Raw genomic sequence first — 14,368 nt, 5'->3', positions numbered from 1 at the left:
CGTGTGAATTCTGAACCTGTTAAAGTCCAGCAGGGTCTAAGCTACAGTTAGCACCACACTCTCTCAGGCAGAGGGGAGAGGACATGTAGAAGTAAAAGATGCATTAAAAAACTGAGTTTGTTTTATGTAATCTTTACTAGTAAATTACTAGTACTCTGTCAGAATCTTATAATAAAGGTAACTGTGCATACACAATTGTACACAGTATGTACAACAAGAGACCATGTAGAAAAATAAGAGGAAAATGTCATACCTGGGGCGCTAACCTAGAGAGGCAGGGACTCCCCTGAGAGTCTGTATGAGACTAAAAGGACAGAGAATGGGGTTTAGAAAGATAGAAAATAGTGAAACCAGAGCCTATGTCATCACCTGGAGATGGACTACTTCATCCCTAGTTATACTTTAGGACTTTACTGCTAGTAAACTCTGTTTCACAAATGCTACTAGTGAAATTGTCCAAAAACAGAAGACGTGAAGAATGTAGGTTCATCTTGAAGTTATTTAGATTAGATATTAACCACTGTTCAGCAAGCCCCTACAATTTAGGCTAAAGCTTAATATCCCATTGGGATCATTCATGTGTCAACATTTATTGCCTATTCTGTGCCAAGCAATGGTTAAGATGCAGGTACATAAAGAAGATACAGTTCTTGCCTTCTAGTCTATAAACCAAACAGATAAGGAAATCTGTATTTACAACCATGGGATAAAAGTATGACGTACAGCAATGCTCAATAAACACTGAGTAGCTAAATCAATACTATAATAGAAGTGTGCACAAAAAGGGGGGGGGGGGGAGCTTCCGAAAGGGCAGTTATCCCTCTGCCATAACACGGATGACCCTAACAGTTCACTATCTTGTATACTTATACACAGAAACTGTCTCTTAAAGAATAAAAAACTAGTGAATGCCATAACATACAGGAGCTACCAAGGTTCATGACACGAAAAGGGGAAGGAGAACAGCAGTCAGGAAAAATATTATCACTCATTTTACATAGAGTATTTTAATTCTTGTCTTCAGAAACTATAAAGACTATCAAGATTTGGAAACGAGACTGTACCAAACAATGGCCAAAGAAGAATCGTCCATTCTATGCCTTCTCTTTCGTCTGGTCACTCAGAAATATAATGTTATCTGTAAAGAAGCCAAAGCATAAATGTTATTTTCAGAATGCTTCCTCCATCTCATTTAATCATTCCCCTCTACCACATACATATTTTAGTGCTATTCACTGAAAAGACTTTAGACAAATTCTCAAAATATTATGTTCTTGCTATATTGCTTGCTATGTCCTTGAGAGGTATATACAATAGGCATAATGGAGCTAAAAGCTGGGCTTCAACCGTTGATCAACAGCTCAGACCTTGTGAGAAAAGGTGGGATACTTCTCATCTTCCCTGAAGATAGCTACGGTCTTCTCAGTGATAACTTTCTACAGAAGAGCTAGTCACAAATTCTGATGCTTGCAGTGCTCAGACAGATGCCATTAAACCGGGGAGCACATCCTCACAGAGAAAAGGATCCCGGCAACACAGTCCACAGGCCGGAGGGATGGAGGAAGGACAGGGTTCAACAAATGGCCCCATCGCACAGACAGACTTATTTATGTTTTTTAAGTCTGAATACTTATACAGAACACATTTTATTTTTAAATTTTAAAACAGAATGAGTTTTATATATTCACTCTTGAGAAAATTTTTACTATCAGTATTTCACAGAGAACATTTTTATCCAAAAACATCAGACATTGCTCTTAAAATATTGTGCAGAAAGAGTTAGTTTAGGACAAGCAAAAGAAAAGAAGTAGTATCTCCCGTATAACACCGAAAGATCTACATTCTTAAAACTTCAGAATTATTCAAAAACGGTTGTTATATAGTAATTGAATATTTGTTGACGACTGTAGTCTTCTAAAACTAGAATGTTTTGGAACAGAATGGTTAGTATAAGAGATTATCAGAATTGACATCACTGTGTAAAAAAGACAAGCATGCCACCTGCTGGTGGTTATTTTTAAGCTACATTGATCCAAAGGAGAAAAAAATATGGCCTATAAAACAGATAAGCCAAATTAAAACTCTATTCTCTTCCATTCTAATGTCACTAAAGACCTGTTCAATTTTACTATTAGCCATAAACCTATGTTAACTGCTTAATCATTCATGCTAGTGAATACTGGTGACAAGAAAAAAAAAAAAGGCTGATAATTTGAAATGCTTCTGTTTGGCCTGGTTCATAACGATTCACACAATCCAAAATCTGCCCTCACAATAGGTTTACAGTGGAATATGAAAGTGTTGAATGCTTCATAAATACATGATCAATAGATTTTAAACTGTCAATTATTTTATGAGAAAGCTTGATCTTCCACTGCTGAAATCACAGGGGTAGTTCTATACCATACACAGGTCTAGAAAAAAATTTTTGAATAGGTAGATACATCTGGAGGCTTGACCCAAGGAGGAACAGGGCAGGCAGGAAGTAATTTACTGTCACAACACTCAAGAATTATGAAAGCAAACCAGTCAGAAAAAACCTCATCTAAGTTATCAAGGTCAGTATACTTTCAAAGAAACCAGTAAGAAAATATACGATTATTATTTACAACAAATTATAATTTATCCATATGGCACAGTAGTTAAGACAAACTCTGGAGCAAGTGAAAAGAGAAAGATAAGAGAAAAATCTGTCAATTAGGAGACAGTTGTCAGACTTTTCGCCTCCAGAATTGTGCGAAAATTCATTTCTGTTGTTTAAAAAAAGAAAATAAGAGACACTTAAGATACATATAAACCATGTAATATGATGTATGTACTGGTAGTTATGAAGCAGTCAAAGAAATTTCAATACTACGACATCTGGTAAAAAAAATTTTACAATAATTTCTTAATATTAGGTGTGATAATAGCACTATAGTTATGTTTTAAAAAGGAATCTATCTTTCAGAGATACCTACTGAAATATTTATGGATGATATAATGTCTGAGATTCCCTCAAAATAATCCAGGTGGGGGAAAAGGGGGTTGGGTCATAGATGAAATAATATTGGCCATCTGTTGATAATTGTTAAAGCTGCATGGTGGGAGTTTTCGTTTCTTACTATTCTCTCTCCTTTTGTGTATGTTTGACATTTTCCACAATAAAAAAATTAATTTTTAAATGATATCTAATTTGGGCATACCTCAGAAGTTCATAAATATTGAGATACTACTAAAATAAAAGTTCTTTTATTCCCATCTACTTATTTATCAAAACAAGGTTTCTCAGTTTTTATATTGATAAAAAACAAGAAAACAGAATGAATACTTTTTTAGCAATTTATCCAAAAGGCAAAAAATGCATCATCTATCTCATTAAGATACATTTTCAATAAAATTTTAGTTTGTATACATATATACTAAAGTTGTTTTGGTCAATCATGTTCTAAAACCAACTGTAATGATAACCCAATTCAAGGAGAAACCTAACATTTAGAGCTCTACTGTTGCAGGATTTTTTTTAATATTTTTAAATCTCTATTTATGCATGTACTTTTATTACAGTTAATTGAATGAATGACAAGAGTCTTGACTATACAATATGTTAAGGTACACTTCTGAGGAGAAAATGAAATTGAAAAACAAGTTCAGAGAAAAGGGAATAATGTAAAATTTCCAAATATTGAGGAGTTTGTATCTTTTTTAATGATGATGGATACCAAATAGCTATAATATTTAGATCCATTAATACCTTTAAGAGTAACATAATTTTATATTAAAAAAATTTAATGTCAACTTAAACATGTCCAAAGGGGTATATTATTTTCAAAATTCTTGTAGAATTTTCAGAAAAGTTTGAAAACTCTGCTCTAGAGGATATCTTCTTAACTTTCTGAAGCCTCCATGTGTCCATCTTTTCTATGTTGTTTTGTATTTTGTTTAATGAGAATAAAAGGAATTTAAAACAAAATCATCATGTTAAGTACCAAACAGGTTCTGAACAAATTTGCACAAATGTCTAACGCCACTCACTTTAGTATAACTCTGTCTCAACACATGCTTTTCCCTGTTTAGGCCATGTCCTTCAAAAACACGAAAGGTTTTCTCAGTCCAAATAGTAAGTACTGGCATAGACAGTTCAACTGATAAGTTACTTGTGAACTAAAACTGTGAGTACAGAGATAATTTTCTAAAGGAAGAGATAAATGTAGAAACCTGGAGCAAGCCCACAAACCTCACTTGGAATTCTCCTGGTGAAGTGCCTTACAATCCCATTGGCATCAGTACTAACAGCCTCAGGTAAAGTTACAACACAGCCAAGCTTTCAAAAACGGAAAGGAGAAAAAAAAAAAAACAGAATAGCTATTATCACAAGAGCCTTACCAGCTATAATTGTTGTTGCTTGTCGTCTCACATTATTTTTATCCATATATTCACCATAGTCTACTTTCCCTTCCACATAAATTCGAGACCTGATATAAATAAAATTTACAGTTTTTAGTCTGGAGATTCTAATGTACTTTACAGGAGAGAGTCAGGTTAGAGAGGGTAAGTATACATTAAGGATGAAACAGATAATCGTACAGAACCTCATTTTTGCTACCACTTCTCAAAATTCAGAATTAAGAGTACTGAAACAGAGAGTTCCCTTGTGGCCTAGTGGATTCCTAAGGAATGCTAGCTCTAGGATTCCAGGCTTTCACTGCCAAGGCCCAGGTTCAATCCCTGGTGAGGGAACTGAGATCCCACAAGCCACGTGGTACAGCCAAAAAGAAAAAGTAGTGAAACCGAATGTGCACAGACTTGCCACACCTAGGGAAAAGGACAATGCTTTCATCCTTGAGCTAACTGTGGTCCTTATGAAAGTTAAAAAAAAAAAAAAAAAAAAAAAACTGTTCAAAATTTTAAGTCAAAATTTAAAAAAAAAAAGCAACCTTAAGACCATGAAGAGCAACCTAGTGGCATCCTTTAAATCTCTATGGTTAATTTCCAATGTGTTATTTTCTGTCACCGCTGATCCTGGATTCTCTAACAGATTTGTTGATTTTTTCATTTATTTTTTAGTTAGTTCCTTTCTATATTAAGGTTCATAAACTTACTCTCAAAAGACTTAGATTACTAAAATGCAAAATTTTCAGCTTTAGTATTTCACTCAGAGTTAATTACTAAGACTATGCTGTACTCTCTAGAAGGCTGAACTAGAAGACAACTGTAACTCTGATTTCAAAAAGTAGAAAATGGCCATAATGACACCAATTTTCAGAGTCTAACACCACCAAAAATGTACAATACAGAACATAGACAAGACTGGTAAAATGACTGGGTGCCAAAGGGAACAGTCACACAGATTCACCAATCAGTAGGGGAAATTGCATATAGACATTTTCCTTGAAATTTCCTGTGTTTATATGCATATATACACACATAACATACATACATGACAACGGAGGTATATATGAAGAAAAGGCATGCACTTATTTTTAAAAAATAGAAATTTTAGTTACTGCTGAAATTATTTTACATGAAATGTTTTATTTCTATAAAACAAGTACATTTCTAAACATACTATGACTACAACTGCTGTTAAACACATCCTCTTGTCCTTCTGTGGGTTTGGAAAAGATACTTTTTATACGTAATCAATCCAAGCATTCCAAAAGGGAACTACTAAGTTTACATAAAATTATCAAATATGAAATAACTGCTGTGAATATTCCCATAATACCTCACTGGGTCAGGCTTCCGACATTCCAGACCCTCTGTTAGGCCATCGTGTGATGCCAACAGGCAAGACATCTGCCTTCAGGATCGCTGGCCATGCAGGCACTTGCTCACATGGTACTCGGTACCCATTGCCTTCTCTCTTACCTCATCAGCTCCATTTAAGTACACATCCTCTTTGCCCTAAATTATAAGTTCTTAAAAGGCTAAATCATGTTAAAACCTTTAAATTAGTCACATATGGCAATGCGCTATGTTTATAGCATTAAGCATTGCATGAATACCTCTTGGGTTAAAACAGAGTAATTAGTGGTACTACATAAATAAAGGAGCTATGCAGCCCATAAGAACACGTTACCAGTTTCTTAAACCAGCGGTCCCCAACCTTTCTGGCACCAGGGACCGGTTTCGTGGAGACAATTTTTCCCTGGACGGGGGTGGAGGGGGGGGTGGGGGGGTGGCTTGGGCGGTAACGTGGGCCATGGGCAGCGGCAGGTGAAGCTTCACTGCTCGCCTACCGCTCACCTCCCGCTGTGCGGCCCAGGGCCTAACAGGCCGTGGACCGGGACCGGTCCGTGGCCCGGAGGTTGGGGACCCCTGTTTTAAACCATTCAATCTGTAAGATCCTTCCTTCCTCAACTTACCCCTTTTTCACATACTGATATGCCACATCTCTCAGGCCTGGTCGGAATACTGAAATTCTGTGCCACGTTGTCTTTTGACTGACATCACCTAAATCACAACAGGGAATGTGGTTACAAATGCAAAAGACAAGTGCCGAAGGACAACATGTCCCAGCAAAACCAATCCACAATTTCCGAAAGAGCAGAAAAGAATTAGAGAAGGTCCTTTCTAAAAGTATCTAATTAGGTAATTCACAATAAATAATGTCTATTTACTGCTGATAAAATTAAGAGCCCGGGCTTTTGTACTCACCCATTTGGTGTGCTTCATTTTCCCCTGATCGCCACATCTCATTTGTTGCTAGAGAAAATATTGTGACTGGGTTTTTTCCTTCCACCTGTCTCATGACAGGGTCCTGACCTACTCGACCAAGTAACTGCACACGATTCAGAGCTGAAAGGCAATGTGTAGATAAAACGAGACTGAGAGAAATGTCCAGGGAGGAACAGCTACAAACACTACTCCGACTTCAGTCTTGGCATTAAATAAAACCCAAGTTCTAGAAGGTTTGAAAGTAAGTTGAAGGGGAAAATAGACAGAGGTTGGGAGGGAAAAAGAAGGTTGGCAAGAAAGGAGAAAATATTCAGAAGTAGCAGCCCCACAAAACAAACGTTAAGTTCTTTATCTAAATTCTTCTTTTAAATACCTAAAGAAACTTCTTTAAACTGTCTGTAGAGTTAAAAGAACAAATCTGAATATCTTTATAAATACAAGGGACTATTTCTGTGAAACAACAGCTTTCACAAACATTCACTTCTTCAGCCAAACGGCACATACCCTTGGAAGACTTAGATAACCAAATAGGACTCAAGAAAATTCTTTGGCAGGAAAGTGACAACAAGAGTGAGTAAAAACTGACTGGTAAAGGAAGAAGGGCCCAATTCACAGGAGCCCTGCAGCCTGGTGGGGCAAGGCCAAGATCTGGGAGGCAAATATGAGTCAAGAGCGTGACGATTAATAGATTATAACCCAACGAATACACCTCTTGTGCAACACTGAGAATATGAGCATACTGCTATAAATAACACGCTTTAAACTTGGAAATCAGCTGCTACTTACATCTTTCGAGAACCAAACTGCCAGCTATTTCAGACTCATGTCTTACAAACTGATGAAGGACCTAAAGTGGAACAAAGAAGTAAAACAGCTTTAATCCGGGGGGGAAGGCAAATACCAACAGAAGACCCATTCACACGTGGTCACCATCTAGTCAGCAGCTCCTATGGCACACATCCACCCAAGACAAGAGGTGTGCCCATCACACAGAGCCAGGAGGACCATGCAAACACTTAAGGGCAGCCTACTGCAGAAGCCCACAGGTACACAGGAGGTACTACACAGTATACCCAAGAGAGTTCATTTACAGTCCTCTCCCGCTTCTTTTGTGGCAATCTTCCTGATTACGGTGCCTCTGTGTTTGTACACAAAAGGTAAATAAATACATGTTGGAAAAAGTCATGCTTTCGACAGACCAAAGAAAAAAGTCTAAGATAAACAAACATGATTCTTTGATAAAGTGCAAAGATATGCCTGCCCAAATCGGTCTGTCAGACAAAGGGAATCACTGCCATGTAACAGCAGCACTCAATAACAACAGCTATCATTGCTGAGTACCCGCTAACTGCTTTACCTCTCCTCAATTATTCCTCAGACGAAATCTATAAACTATGTAAAATCACCACCACTTTATAGAAGAGAAAAATGAAGTTCAAAGAGACAGAGTAACTTGCCCAAAATCCTACAGGAAGTAAGTGGCAAGTCACGCCGAGATCCCAGGGCCGTCTGACCCCAAGGCTGCTGCTTTTCCCAGTGCCCTCTGCTGCCTCTTTAAGGACATTCTGTGTAAGGGCTACTGCAAAGATATGAGGACACATCACTGGGAACATCACTGGGAACATCACTGGGTTCAGAGAGCTAAACATTACATCAGAGAAACATGTGTCAAGTGGTGGCACTGTTAATAAGCGACCAATTAAAACAATACCCACTCCGAGGGTGGTACTTCTGGCTATGGAATCCTGGCGCTATGTTTGGGAGCAGAGAGTGGGTAAGAAAATAAAAATGTGAGTTACAACATATTAAAGATCAAACTGCTAACTGCTACCTGTGTCGTGATTCCAGAAAGGTGCTAATCTGAGTGCTCAGATGAGACAGAGCTCCTAAGTTTCATGGAACGACAGTTTGCCTCACTGGGGCACACAAAAATCAAGACCTACCGGAGGAGCAGAAATGGGGAAAGAATTAATTTAACTGGGATACTTTTTTAAATTAAACATTTAACTCTTTTATACACAGCTTTAAAGATACCGTAACACTGTAGAATCGCGTATTAAGACAGGAATAGCTTTTCCATGCTTCACATTTCAACACATGAAAAAGTATACGTTTCCAAAGTATGTATAAGTTAGTCCGGATCCAAGAATATAGGGCCAACTCTACAGCAGAGCGGGGGAAATATGAACAGGTTTCACAGAGGAATTGCTTCTTCCTTATCTTCACAAGATGAGTGCGAGAGGTGTTCTAAAGGAGAATCTATAGCACTTGGTGCCCAGATGAGCTTAAGCGAGCAAAAAGGGGTCTAGGCTGGCTCAAGGCTGGCGAGGCTGACTGAGGAGATCAGGGGAGGAGTCTGACTGGGTGACATGAGAAGCAATCCTGGACCTGGTAAACATGTGGTGATGCTGAGACCTCACCTGCTCTCCTCAGCACAAGGAGGCAGGGCGGGGTGGGGAGGCAGGCTGACAACACATGAGGCACGTGGTCAGAAAAGAAACCACTTGTCTTATTACAAATATAGTAATTTTAAAAAGCTGGAACAACGGTTCTCATAGTCTGCAGATCAACAACGACCTTCAGCGCTCTCTAACTGATCTACGTGCAAGCAGCACATGTTTTTAAAAGTAATTATTCCCATTATATATGTGAACACACTAGAGAAGTTTCGTTTTGCTTTAGTGAACATTATTTACCCAAGTAAAATCTGTCCCCAGCCCTCGTGTCAAATAAGTACACCAAGGTGTGTGGGCTCAAAGGACTTTTGCCTCTGCAGGCAAAAGCCTAAAGAAATTTGATCACTATGGCTTATAGTAACACACCCCAACACTAATACAAAGAAGTGATTACCTGCACTACAGGTCTTCGAAACATGGCTTCTATTTCCTTTTCTTACAATCTAACCTTTAATCTTTTCCTGAAGAAAAAAGACATCAATTAAGTCCTACAGCAAGAATATGAATTCACTGAGTCCTAAGTGCCTAACTGCATCCACGACTTTTACGCAACCCACCTTTAGACCGTATCGCATCAGCAGCCCTGCACAGGGGACGGGAAGGACTCCCTCCTGCTCCCAGAAAGCTCCTCTCGCACTTTCATGCCTCTCTGATCCCCCTTAACTTCCTCCTCCTCCAACCCACACCAAAAAATCCTGATTCTATCCCCATTTCCGTTCCATTGTCTTCCGTTCCATTGTAGCAAATTTGATTCAAATGCAAGTTCCCTTCGGGCAGGGACTTCTGTCGGACTTATTCACTGTTACACCCAATACCCCTAAAACAGCTCCTAAGACATACTAAGGGCTCAATAGATATTAAAATGTTAGCACGGGGCTTCAATCTGAAACGTGCGGCCGTAAAAACTACCGCCTCCAGCCCCGTCACCAAAGACCAAGGAGATCCCTGGGCTTCGCCGCCTCACCGCCGAGATGTGCGGGCGCCCCTTCTCCAAGATGACGCTCCCAACCAACAACGTAAAGGAATTGGGAGGGGCGACGAAACCACGGAGTCCTCTGCGCGAGGGAGAAGACAAGGTCCACACACCGACACAGTACCGCCTCCAGGACCTATGCAAAGCCTTCCGCCCCTCCTCCCTCCCTCACCCGAAGCTCAGCCTCAGACAGCTTCCAGGCAGGAACCCATTTCCGGTTGCTGCTGGGACGCAAGACTCGCGAGAAGAAGGAGGAAACGGAAATCCCGCTGCGTGCGTCGTAGAAATGAGGCCGGCCGGCGCCGCGGGAAACACGCCCCCTTAACGCGGTAGTCCCGAGAGCTTCCTTCTGGGCGGGAGCGAATGAGTCGACGCCGCCAAGTGGTTCAGTTAACCTATTTGCAAGTTTGTAGCGAAATGAAATTACTATTTGAAGAGGTTCCCGGCCTGGGACTCGGCAGGGTGGACCAAACAAAGGCTAGCTGCGCCTCTGGAAAAAACTAAAAAGGTTCAGGCCTCCAAAAGCAAGAAGATAAAAACAAAACAACAACAAAAACAAACAAAAAACGGAAAAAGTAGAGAAAGAGCCGAAAGCGCAAAATTTAAGGGTCACCAAAAAGATGGGAATCAAAATAAATGGTAATGCAATGTTTTCAAAAGTCAGAATTAAGGCAAAAAATTCGTGAATAAAATATGAAACATTTTATTAAATACAGTATCTGAGCCAGATAGGATCCTAAGGCACCAGGAAAAACGTGTGCCCCTATATACAAGTTTTTATGTATTTAAAAAAAACTTTCCAAGAACATTAAAGTACTTGAAGAAATATTGAACATCTGAAAATTAGGTGTATTAAAACTAACAACGTTGCTTTAAGTTTAAATATTTTGCTTTTACCAAAAACATCATTTTACCTTCCTGGCTTTAATAGAAGTAAACGGACTGATAGTATTTTCATAATCTACTTCTTTGCTTACTTTATTTCCAATTGCAGGAGTTGCCGTGCCTGATCATTCTTCCTGAGGAAGTGGCATTAACTTCTGCTTACTGAACTTGCCTTTATTTAGAATTCTGATATTTTGTTAATTGTGGATTTTTCATTAATTTTAATATCTTAAAATTATTGCATTAAAGTAGCATTAATCTTGAATGCTGGGTTTGTTGGCCCCCCCTTAAATTTTGTCTTGTTCCCCCTAATCCTGTCCTTGGTAAGGAAAAGGGGATTAGAGGCCCATAGGCTGCAGAATACAGGCCAGAGGGAGCCTCACCAGGCCTGTCCATCTACCTGGTCCTGGCACTGTCCAGCTTCTAGAAAAGGTACCCTCCACATCATTCTAATAAGCAAATCTCCTCCTCAGGACCCTACTTAAAACCTTTCAATGGCCCATTCTTGCCCTAAAAGGAAAAAACACGAACTACTTCATGTGGTTTCCAACACATACCCTAACTCACTCTTAAGAGTATGACTTACTACTTGGTATATTTATTGACGCTTACCTCTGTTTTACTTCCACCTTCAAGATGTTTAGTCCTGGAAGCATACCAGGTTATGCTGCCTTCAGGTCTTGCACAGGCATTAATCATCCCACACTCCACTGTGTTACTACTGTAACATACCCTCTGATGCTTTCCTATTTAAAAGTCCTATTTCCACTTGAGCTGTTGAGTCAAGTGAAAAACCAAATTCACCCTTTCCTTCAAAGCCAGTTTCCCCCTTCTAAGCTCCTTGTTTGTTCTAATGGTACCAAGATTCTCCCAGACTTGAAGTTTGGAATCATCTTTGACACATCTCACTGATCACCTATATCTGTTCATCCATATCCAATCACTTGGCCCTAAAAGTTCTATCTTCATTAGGCCACAGATCTCTCCCTCTTTCTTTCTGTTCACAAACACTCTGGGGTAAGCAGAAAGCACCATGCAAATAGACACACCTTTGGCAAACTTTTATAACCTTATGAATAACATCTCAGTGGAGAATCTGGGCTAATCTGAATTCTCTCTCAGACAGGAGTTACCAATACACGTTCTCCTTAGACTGTTGGTTGGAGAAAGTTGCAAGTGCTGTTTTCTTTGACAAAGAAAAACATATTAAGATGTATAATGTCATGGAAGAACAGAGTTAAAACATTTTCTTCTGTCATCAGATAGATCCTCCTTCACAATATGACAAATACTTCAGCATTGCTGACAAACTCTTCAGCATCAGAAATGTCCTTTCCACATACTTTCAAAATTCTCTACTCAAATCGTCTTTCCTTTGTTCTCCCATTTCACTTTCTTTACACACTCAGTCTATCTTGTATTAGAATTTAAATGCCCATGAAGGTGCCTCCTCTTCCCCATTGATTGTGAGCTCTTAGAGAATAGGGACCTTGTTGTGAATATCCAGTTGGCAATTATGCTTTAAACAAGAACAGGCCACAGGCCAGAACGGAGAAATAGAACCTAGAAGGATACTCAAATAGGCCTGAAATCAGAAAATTAAAAAAAGAAAAAGAATCTAGAAGAGTAGCTGAAATGTATTTTTTAATTAAACATACCACTTTTACAAGAATCTACAATTTGCATTTTGGTGAGGAATTCCTGAAACCTCTTCATGGTGTGCATATACCTGCACATGCTCTAACATAATCATAAACTTTCTGTAGTTCATCCACAGACCCAGAAAGTACCTTCCCAATGCTGAGAAGTGGTGAAAGCATCATGGCTTTAATCAGTTACAATTACCCCTGGCAACAGTGGAATAATTCAGGGCTTTCATCCTTTACAAAGCTAACTGAGAAAGAGCCATGTCTATATGCCCAAGTCCACAAAGTTATCTTTGGCCTTGCCTTTTTTTTTCCTTATGATAACAGATCAATTTTAATTCTAGCACCTGCAGCTATACAAGGGTGTGCATTATAAACTTCATGGAACTGTTGTACACATTCGATAAAGTGACAACTGTGCGATACCACTTAGTATCTCAAAATCAGGAACATACATTGGAATTGTTTAAACACAATCCACAGAATTAAAAACAAAATCAGAAGTCGTCCACAGTTATACTCATTGTCAATTAAATGTTTTATCACTTACCACTTGATATAACAGTCAATATCTAGTAGGGGATATCGGAAGTGATTTCAGATTCTCATCCTGTTGTACTCTGTTGGGAAGGTTTCTTGAGTAGCTATGTCACTGGCCAAAGGTGAGTACAACTAGGACCCAAACAGCATGTAAGGTTGTACCACAGTTTCTGTAGTTTTTTCTTCTTTTCCTTTGTCAGTGAAAAGTGAACAGTAAGAATTAAATACTTATCTTTACATACACACACAGTGTGCTGTGAAAGCATATTTGCTAAAAATATGGAACGCTTCACGAATTTGCGTGTCATCCTTGCACAGGGGCCATGCTAATCTTCTCTGTACCGCTCCAGTTTTAGTATATGTGCTGCCAAAGCGAGCACTGGCCTTGCCTTTTTTCCCCCCTAAATTAAAAAAAGTCTCAGCTATAGGCATCAAGTGGTAGAGACCAGGGTTGGCAATGCTTTCTCACAGATAGGAAGCTTTGGACAATTTCAGTGCTGTAGAAGAACATTTTTTAGATATTTTAATAAAGTTTTCACTTTGCTTTTAAATCAGTTTTTCCTCAAGCCTCATAACTATTAGAAAATTACAGCACTTATTACTTAAACTGATTACTATCACATTTTACATTGATTCAAAAGCAATTTTAGCAATACTCCATAGTTACTATGGCTATTTTTTTGTTAAATTTTTTTTGAATTTTATTTTATTTATTTTTTTATACAGCAGGTTCTTATTAGTTATCCATTTTATACACATCAGTGTATACATGTCAATCCCAATCTCCCAATTCATCACACCACCACCACCATCCCCACCATTTTCCCCCTTTGGTGTCCATGTTTGTTCTCTACATCTCTGTCTATTTCTGCCCTGCAAACCAGTTCATCTGTACCATTTTTCTAGGTTCCACATATATGCATTAATATACGATATTTGTTTTTCTCTTTCTGACTTACTTCACTCTGTATGACAGTCTCTAGATCCATCTACGTCTCTACAAATGACCCAATTTCGTTCCTTTTTGGGGCTGAGTAATATTCCATTGTATATATGTACCATACCTTCTTTATCCATTCATCTGTCGATGGGCATTTAGGTTGCTTCCACGACCTGGCTATTGTAAATAGTGCTGCTGTGAACATTGGGGTGCATGTGTCTTTTTGAATTATGGTTTTCTCAGGGTATATGCCCAGTAGTGAGATTGC

The 14,368-nt window shown here is 38.9% G+C and overlaps 1 protein-coding gene and 1 non-coding gene across 3 annotated transcripts; both read right to left on the bottom strand.

The window, feature by feature from the left end:
• Window positions 1-991: 991 nt before the first annotated feature.
• Window positions 992-9,581, bottom strand: SSBP1 (single stranded DNA binding protein 1). 2 transcript variants are annotated; one of them, XM_065883961.1, is made up of 6 exons: window positions 9,511-9,581; window positions 7,447-7,507; window positions 6,640-6,780; window positions 6,348-6,435; window positions 4,366-4,454; window positions 992-1,138 (listed from the first exon to the last, which is right to left on the bottom strand). In XM_065883961.1, exons 1-6 carry the CDS (start codon window positions 9,532-9,534, stop codon window positions 1,095-1,097), a joined length of 447 nt encoding a protein of 148 aa, XP_065740033.1. In that variant the 5' UTR covers window positions 9,535-9,581; the 3' UTR covers window positions 992-1,094. The 2 variants fall into 2 exon arrangements, with proteins under 2 accessions (XP_065740033.1, XP_065740032.1); XM_065883960.1 differs by lacking the exon at window positions 992-1,138 and having other exon boundaries at window positions 4,307-4,454; window positions 9,511-9,534.
• A 3,852-nt stretch (window positions 9,582-13,433) lies between these two features.
• Window positions 13,434-13,540, bottom strand: LOC136128659 (U6 spliceosomal RNA). Its single transcript, XR_010656245.1, has one exon. It is a non-coding gene; the product is annotated as a U6 spliceosomal RNA (small nuclear RNA).
• Between the last annotated feature and the right edge of the window lie 828 nt (window positions 13,541-14,368).

Source organism: Phocoena phocoena, chromosome 9 (assembly GCF_963924675.1).
Source record: "Phocoena phocoena chromosome 9, mPhoPho1.1, whole genome shotgun sequence".
NCBI lineage: Eukaryota > Metazoa > Chordata > Mammalia > Artiodactyla > Phocoenidae > Phocoena > Phocoena phocoena.
Note: the sequence above shows the minus strand (reverse complement) of the source record. Positions and strands in the feature narration are given on the sequence as shown.